This window comes from Echinops telfairi, unplaced genomic scaffold, assembly GCF_000313985.2.
Source record: "Echinops telfairi isolate 266 unplaced genomic scaffold, ASM31398v2 ScPeMD7_7468;HRSCAF=8506_0, whole genome shotgun sequence".
NCBI lineage: Eukaryota > Metazoa > Chordata > Mammalia > Afrosoricida > Tenrecidae > Echinops > Echinops telfairi.
This window is the reverse complement of record NW_022111369.1, coordinates 6,231,752-6,240,294: the sequence shown is the minus strand read 5'-3', so window position 1 is coordinate 6,240,294 and position 8,543 is coordinate 6,231,752. Positions and strand designations below refer to the sequence as shown.

Here is an 8,543-nt window from a genome sequence, read left to right as displayed (position 1 = left end):
GGTTGCTATGAGTTGTCCTTGACACACTAGCAGTGAGTCTGGTTTGGTATTGCCTTAACAAAATCCAAACCCATGGCCACTGAGATGAATTCTGACTCATCACAATCCTGCAGGGCAGAGTAGAACTGCCCCCAGGAAGTGGTTGGTGGGCAGACTACTGATTTGCATCCAGGAGCCTAACCATTGTGCCGTGAGGGCTGCTTGCTTATTGCCTTGTTAGGTGCATCCATAGCAACCCCAAGTATGAATGATTGAAACACTGCCCTCTCCTGCAGCACCCTCACAATTGTTCTTATGCTCAGGCCACTGAGTCAGTTCTTCTTGTCAAGGTCCTTCCTTTTTTGTGCTGCTCCTCTACTTTACCGATCATGATGTCCTTTCCCACGGACTGGTGTCTCCTGATAACATGTCTAAAGTACTTGAGATGATGTCTTGCTATCCTTGCATTCCAGTTAGAATTCTTCCAAGATGGATTTGTTTGTTCTTTTGGTAGTCCATGGTATTTCCAATAGTCTTCACCAGCATCATAATTAAAATGCTTGGATTCTTCAATGTCCAACTTAGTATTCTCTTAATGCCTGTCACCTCTTTTGTGATATGCCTCTTGGGAAGGTGTATGAAGAGTCAGAAATAACTGTGATTTCCCTCCTTTATCACAGGTTCCGGAGGGCAATGTTTGCCTTGCTCCAGTGCCAGCCTCAGGAAGCAAGGCGTGTGACAAGTATTTTACCCATGAATGTATCTCAAAACCCAATGGCTTCTGGAAGACTCTGAAATAAGAGAGAAGCACGCATGATTGAAACACTTTATTTCCTTGTTATTTTTCTGCGATGTCTCGATGTTATATTACATGGGGTCCATGTAATCCCCATGTTGGCATACAGGAATGTCCTATAGGATTGAAAATTCCTCACGCAGAGCACACAGTTCTGTTTGTGCAGTGGATGTGTAGTGTACGTTGCTCTCTCTCACCATATGTAAACTCGTTACTCAACTTCTGACAGACCTGGATGCCAGAGACGGAGGCTTCTGCCCTCTGCTCCCTGTCAGTACGCACTTCATCACACCGACGGCCTGCTGACTTGATGGGCTGTCTACTCGCCGAGATTCTAGAGGAGAAAGAGCTGCTATTTTAATATGAGGATAGATTAATCACAATAATAATTAGTAACATAATATATAGTAATGATTCATTACTCTAATGCGTTTTTGGATATTCCAAAGTAGATTAAAACTTTTTTTGGATCTTAAAATCTTAAACATTTTGCCACTATCAGCTTACATGTAATTTAGCAAGAATGATTAAATGGCCATTAAACACGAGTTGCTTTTAAATCACGCGCGTCGATCAATGCTCTGACGTCTGGTGCAGAGCGCTGCCATCGTGGTGCAGATTGCCACGTGCTCTGCACTTCCCAGTGACCCTTTTCTGCACACGCAGGTCCGCACATTTGACACTAGCTTTGATCCCCAGGAGAATGGGAATTGTGGTCTGTTTTGTTCTTTTGATTTATCTTCAGCACCTAGACCCGTTTTACCTGGCACATAGTAGGAACTCAATAAATATTAATTAGACATTGAGTGAATTTGTGGACTCCATCTTTATTCCTACATGTACTAAAAGCATTTTTATTTCCAAGTTGTTTCGTGGAGCATTTTCATCGCCAACTCCTTCCTCTCCTCGCTGTTTTCGGCTTGTCCTGGTTGAGACCTCATTGGACTCCCCTAGACGGCAACCACCAAGGCTAATGGAAGTCTCCTTCCTGTCTTAATTGCTTTATCTAGGCCTGGTGTAGGCAAACTTTTGAGATGGAAGAGCCAACCCTGTCCCTCCCAACAATCTGAAAATTATTTGAGAGCCATAAATATATATTGACAAATAAACGAAGTCACCATCCTCTGAATAATATCCTTTAAACGAAAGTATGATTAGTTGATTTTCATTTCCCATTTTACTTCGCAGCCACATGTACGTACTGAAAGAACCAGATAGGGCTCAAAAGTTGCAGTTTGCTGACCTCTGATCTAGAATGTCCCTCCACACAGCTGCTAGAGAATTCCACGAACAATGATCATGTGGCCTACAGGTTCAGAGCAAGCTCTTTACTAGCACATGTAAGATCCTTCCTTCGAGACCTTCTTCTTGCCTGGTCTCCAGTTTTGTCTTCTATTCCCTTGTGTTTTTTTATCTTAAATAAAACAAAACATTTTCTGCTTCTAATCTTATGCCCAAGCAACCAGGACTGCTTGCAGTTCTCTGAAGACCACTTCTGGTTTGTCGCTTCCATTCCATCCTTTGTGTATGCTGTTCCTTCTGCTTGCATCAGTACCGTCCGGTGTTTTCTCCTAAGAAATCAGCGTGCAGCCTATAGCAGGCAGCTCAGGTACAGACTACCCTAGGAAGCCTCTCTTGATCAACACAGACTGGGTTGGGTATTCTTCTCTTGTGTTTCTTCAGTACTCTGTCTTTCTGATACGAGTTCCTATGTTTACTGGCTGTGTGTTATTCATCTTTGAACCTCAGGTACTTGGTCCAGTGCTTGACACAAAGTAAAACTCAAAACCAAACTCATGGCCATCGTGTCAATAGTGACTCATAGCGACCCTACAGGACAGGGTCGAACTTCCCCTGTGGGTTTCCAAGACTATAATGCCTTATGAGAGTAGAAAGCCTCCTTTCTCCCATGGAGTGGCTGGTGGTTTTGAACTGCTGACCTCGTGGATTGTAGCCCAATGCATTACCACTATGCCACCAGGGCTCCTTGGTAAAAAGTAAGTGCGCTGTAAATATTTAATGAACACATAAATGGGCAGAATCTGAAAACATGAAGGATTTTATTTAAATTGAGCAGGCATGTCTGACTATTGCTTCTATGTAAATTCTATCATTCCTAAATAATGCCTCTCTACATATTCTTATTTTTATAGAATCGGTGTGTTTAAAGAGTTTTTGGTTTAAAAGATGTTGTCAGGAGAGACCAGTCCCGGGAGAAGGACATCAGGCTTGGTAAATTAGAAGGGCCATGAAAAAGAGGAAGGTCCTCAACAAGATGGATTGGCACAGTGGCTGCAGCAGTGGGCTCGAACATACAAACAATGGCGAAGATGGCGCAGGACCAGACAGTGTTTCCTTCTATTGTGCACAGTGTCGTTATGAGTCTGAGCCGATTCGAGGGCACCTAACAAGGAGAAGATGAACGGCATATACGTCTACTACCTTAATCCTTGGGAATCACTCCATGATGTGTGGGAATCATTTTATTCTTAAATCTAAATTTTCATTTTCTGATGGCATCTCGTGTTGCTAAATGAATTGGCAATTGAAGCTCAGTATAGGTTTTGCTCCATGTCAGCAGGGAGTGCTCGAGGAGAATACGAATCTCCCTGAATGAAGGTAATTGCCTTTATTAAAATTAATCTCACTGCGACAAACTTCACTCTGTACTTGGAGGCTCTGGAAGAGTCTTAGGACATGCTCTGACTGAAATCTCTAGTCTTGTTCTTCAGTGAAGAAGAGTTTTTCTTAAAAACAAAGCAACATCTATGGACACAGCTTTGTTGACTTGACTTTTGGAATGTCTATAAACAGCATGTTAACACTGATCTCACGTAGGTACTTCAGTCTTTAAGACTACATATTATAAAACTGGATTGCTGCTTAAAAAACAAATGCAGAAAACAAAATATATAATGTTACTGCATATAAATAGCCTACAGTATTTTTCAGCATTTGTCAAGGCATTAACAAAATGTAAACAATGTTATTGACATATATTCACATATATCATTCAAATTAGTGGTTTAAATGTAGTATTAAAAAGAGTTGGATCACAGGAAGCTACATATAACCTCCTCTCTGGGGGACGGGCAGCAGAGGGGTGGGTGAAGGGAGACGCCAGGCAGTGTAATATAAGATACAATAATAATTTATAAATTATCAAGGGTACATGGGGAAGAGGGGAGGAGGAAGGGAGGGGGAGGGGAAAAAAAGGAAAATGAGCTGATTCCGGGAACCCAAGAGGAAAGCGAATTTAGGGAATAATGAGGGCAACAAATGTATAGATGTGCTTTACACAATTGATCTATGTATTGTGATGAATTGTATGAGCTTCAATAAATTGATTAAAAACAAAACAAAACAAAAATAAACCAGAGAGAAAAAAAAAACTGAAGTAAATTAAAAAAAAAAGTTGGGAAATCATCACAACAGTCGATTTGAAAACATTTTCTTCATTCATGTATTTTTAACATTTTAACATGTATCTTTAACATCTCCAGGTATAGTGGCCATTACATTCTGAGAAAAGGGATTTACTATGCAATTTCCCTAGAAATCTATTGAAGTTTTCCTGACATGTGTTTAGTTTTCCTTTACTTTAAAATGGGACTTTGTTGAAACTGTATTCAAAGGCTAGGTCAGCTGATCCCCTGCAAAATACACTTGAAGGTTAAGTAACTACAGCTCTCAGTTAATCCTGTGTAATCTGCTATTACAGAAATGGATGTTCGCGTTCCTGGCACCTAGTGTCTGAATGCTTAGGATTTGGCTTTTTACCTTTTGCTCACATAACCTCTCCGAGGAGCAATGCATGCATTGGTGTGTCTGTGTGTCTTACTTAGTCTCACGGAAGAGGTGGGCTGCTCCTGTCCCTCACAGTGCACCTGCGACGATCCGGACACACAGGCTGGCTCAGGATCAAGGTATGCTCCTCTTTTGGCTAGCAAGTATGCTACCTACCCTGTTTCCCCGAAAGTCCGCCATCCCCCGAAAATAAGACCTACTTACATTTTGGCCTCTCGCTGAAATATAAGGCATCCCGCCAAAAATAAGACCTCCCCGAAAATAAGGCACCCAGCAGCTACCAGACCATAGCAGCGGGCACCGCAGCGCAGCTCACTGTTGGACGCAGCACGGCCGGAGCAGGCAGGAAGTGTGAGGTCTCTTTTAATAAAACAATAAGCAATAAATGTGTACCGTATTCTTCTTCATGGAAAAATAAGACATCCCTTGAAAATAAGTATTCTACCTACCCTGTTTCCCCGAAAGTACAACATCCCTTGATCTTTGGGAGCAAAAATTAATATAAGACACTGTCTTATTTTTAGGGAAGCAGGGTATTCCTAGACAATGGGCTCAAACAGGATGACTTATTTTGAAAGCAAATTGTGACGAATACTCAAAGGTGAGTTTTACCTGTAAGCTTTGAATTAATGATGTTGGTTCTGGCAGGTCCTATTTAGTTGCTCAAAACGTCTTTATTGTTTTCATCTTGACCACTTCAGCTCTTAGAATGGTCTCAAATACATTTATGGTAGGAAAATATTCATGTGCTCATATTCATAAAATGTCCCTCGCAGGAAGTCACACCATTTCAGTGTGCGTGGCCAGCTCTGCTTTCAGCTCTAAGACCTCTTAAGGAGGCTGTGCTGATCAGAGCTGCTGGGCGGGCCCAGACCATTTCTTCAAAGGTTTTCCATTTCATTTTGAGGAATATCAGTGCCATCTGGGTGGACTTTATGAAGTATGAAGGGAGATCACCAGAGGGAAGTTAGAGAGAGTCCTAATTAGAATTGCTCACCTTGGTTTCTAGGCTACTAGAACTTAGAAAGTAAAGACGTTTAAAAGACATGGAGACATCAGACAGGGAGATATGACAAAATAATAATTTATAAATTATCAAGGGCTCATGAGGGAGAGGGGAGCGGGAAGGGAGGGGAAAAATGAGAACCTAATGCCGGGGGCTTAAGTGGAGAGGAAATGTTTTGAGAATGATGTACAAATGCGCTTTACACAATTGATGTATGTATGGATTGTGATAAGAGTTGTATGAGCCCCTAATAAAATGATTAAAAAAAAAAAAAAAAGGAACTTCACCCTCCGAGATAACCTCTGGGTGACTTGGCGTCTGCCTATGAAGTGAGCATAGCTCTTCACTTATCATGTGCATCAGCGAACAAAGTACCTGAACAACAAAATCAGGTATTTTCTGACTTGGTTGAAGCAACAAAATCAGGTATTTTCTGACTTGGTTGAAACAACAAAATCAGGTATTTTCTGACTTGGTTGAAGTCTCTTAACTAAAGTAATTTGTTTGAAGAATCACAACATCTGTGACTCAAAACTTTCAAATAAATGAATAGGATTAATGAAGACATTAATTCTTGAGTACTTTTTTGTTTTTCCTATAACCTTTACATCAACCCATCCTTTGTACCTTCTTGAAATACTCCTCGGGTGGGTAAAGACAATGAGAAGAATAAAGCAAAGTCCTATTACCAAATAAAGGGAGCTCTGGTGGTGTAGTGGATTATGCATAGTAGTAACCATAAGATCAGCAGTTCAAAACCACCAGCTACTACCTCCTTGGGAGGAAGATGGGGTTTCCACTCCCTATAAACAAGTATAGACTTGGAAATACACATGGGTAACTTACAGGGTCTCTGTGAATTCAACTCCACTCAATAGCAGTGAGTTTGGTTCGGGTTTTGGGTTGCCACTATGTTCAGCAATTAATGGCTCAGACTAGGGTGCTTTTGAGAAAACAATTACAGAAATATTTTATTTTCTACAGGGTGCCCATTATTTGACAGGTTTTGTGAACACAAAAACAAAAACGAAACCACCATAGAATATTATGCCGGGCATGAATGTAGAAATAATCTATTCCTACCCCTTTCAATTTAGAGATTACTTCTCCGAGGTCACATTTTTGGGTTGATGTGGTGGTTGGGTTCATAAAGACCTGAGATGTTTAACTTCCAACCCTGGCACTTTTTCCATGACAGCACACTGGAAACTGACTTGAATGGAAACTGCTACTGTTCTGGGTAATGTAGTGCTGGAGTTTGTAATGCCGATAAAGAGCAAAAGGTGGTTGCTAAAGAAAGCAACAATCCTCATAGGGTCTTCTCCTCCTAAAGTTATAGAAAGGAGATGCTACCACCATTCATTGTGCTTTTTGCAGATTCCTCTTAAAACACAGTGTTTTACTAAATGGCCATTTTACTGTTCTGACTTGCTACCTGTGGAGTGTATTTTACAATGCAGAATGTAAAAGTGTGTTAGCTTTTCTGTGGAGGTGAGTGTATACACGAGCAACCAGTTTCTTCCAGGTTAAAATGAATCTGAAGTCTGTGGTCCCTCAAACTTGAACCCACTTGTGGGGCAGGCTTGTTTTTCTATGCTCTTTTGCACATGCCCATAAATCAGACGGCCGCGTGCCTGGCTGAAGGTCACTTCAGGGAGTGAGTAGGAGAAAGGAGTAAACTCACGGTCTGGTTTCTTTCTGAAGCGAAGTGGAAAGCAGTGCACAGGATTGTGCTCAAACGCAGCATCTAGTGCTAAGAGAATGATTTTGTAAATAAAAAATTATAGTAAGTGGTCCCGCTTATAAAAGGATGAATGCACAATGTTCATTGGGGATGTTTTTAAAAAGGGACCACTTCTGAAAGAGGGTAAGAGCATTGTGGAGTTTGTGTGGACAGTTATGGGCTTGAAATGTGATCCTGTTGCCCACTAGCTGTGTGACTTTTGGAAGTTACCTAATGCTGGTGAGTGTCTGTTATTTTATCTGTACAAAATGGGGTTGGTGACAGCAGTGGCATAGTCTGTGCTATACAATTTCATCTCCTCTTCAATCATCACAACAGTGCCATACAGAGAAGGGCAGTGGAGATATTGGCAAAGAGCCATTCCACGGCCCCAGAGGAAGCGGCGGTCTTAGAATGAAACCTAGATTAGCCTGACTCTGGAGTTGGTGCTGTTCTCTGTGACCCAATATCTACCTCATTGGGCTGTTTTGATGATAAAATAAGGTAATATGTGTCTCCAAATTTCTCTTGGGTGACATACAACCAGAACATTCCTAAGAAGCAAGGATGGTGAGATTTCATATCAAGTGCTTTGGGCTTGTAAGAGGAGGGACTCGACCCAGGTAAAAGGCATCATGCTTGGTAACTAGAGGGTTCATGAAAAAGAGGAAGACAGGGTTGAAGTCTGGTCAACCCGGTGCACCAAGATGTGAATGCATCATGTGGCATGGAGGAGGGAGCCAGGGGAGAGGTCTGAGGGGCTGGCCCCAATCCCAACTACATGGATACCTTGGACACCTGCTCCTCCCCCCAGAAAAATTTGTTTCAGAGGAAGCACTGAAGCTGCAGCTCAGGGAGGGGGACATGTTTCATCAGAGCACACGGGAGCAAATGAAGGGGGAATAAGAGAGAGTGGAGCACATCCTGGCCCACCAAGCCTTGATGATATTTCCGCTCAGAGCACCAGTCCACAGAGAAGACCATATGGCCGTCCCCACTATGAGACAAGACAACCCTCACTGACCCATAGCCCTAGAGGGGACAACACTGGAGACACAATGTGGGAATCCCGCCTGATCTGATCCCACCACACCGAGGCAAAACACTAAGGGCGTGCAACAGAACAGCAAGGGGAACAGAGCAACAAAGTCCCCAGGGAATACCAAAAATAGACTTTGGGGCCAGGGCTTGGCACCCCATCAGACTCAACCGGAAAACACTCCTAAAGGCCA

At 42.2% G+C, this 8,543-nt stretch overlaps 2 protein-coding genes across 2 annotated transcripts in view; both read left to right on the top strand.

The window, feature by feature from the left end:
* RRH (retinal pigment epithelium-derived rhodopsin homolog) overlaps positions 1-774 on the top strand; it is a 25,633-nt gene extending 24,859 nt beyond the window's left edge. The window contains exon 5 of the mRNA XM_004703460.2: positions 660-774. Within this exon, the coding sequence (XP_004703517.1) occupies positions 660-774 (115 nt within the window). The remainder of the gene's footprint in view (positions 1-659) is intronic.
* Positions 775-4,585: 3,811 nt separating this feature from the next.
* LRIT3 (leucine rich repeat, Ig-like and transmembrane domains 3) overlaps positions 4,586-8,543 on the top strand; it is a 34,187-nt gene continuing 30,229 nt past the window's right edge. Inside the window, exon 1 of the mRNA XM_004703461.2 lies at positions 4,586-4,701. Coding sequence (XP_004703518.2) covers positions 4,586-4,701 — 116 coding nt within the window. The remainder of the gene's footprint in view (positions 4,702-8,543) is intronic.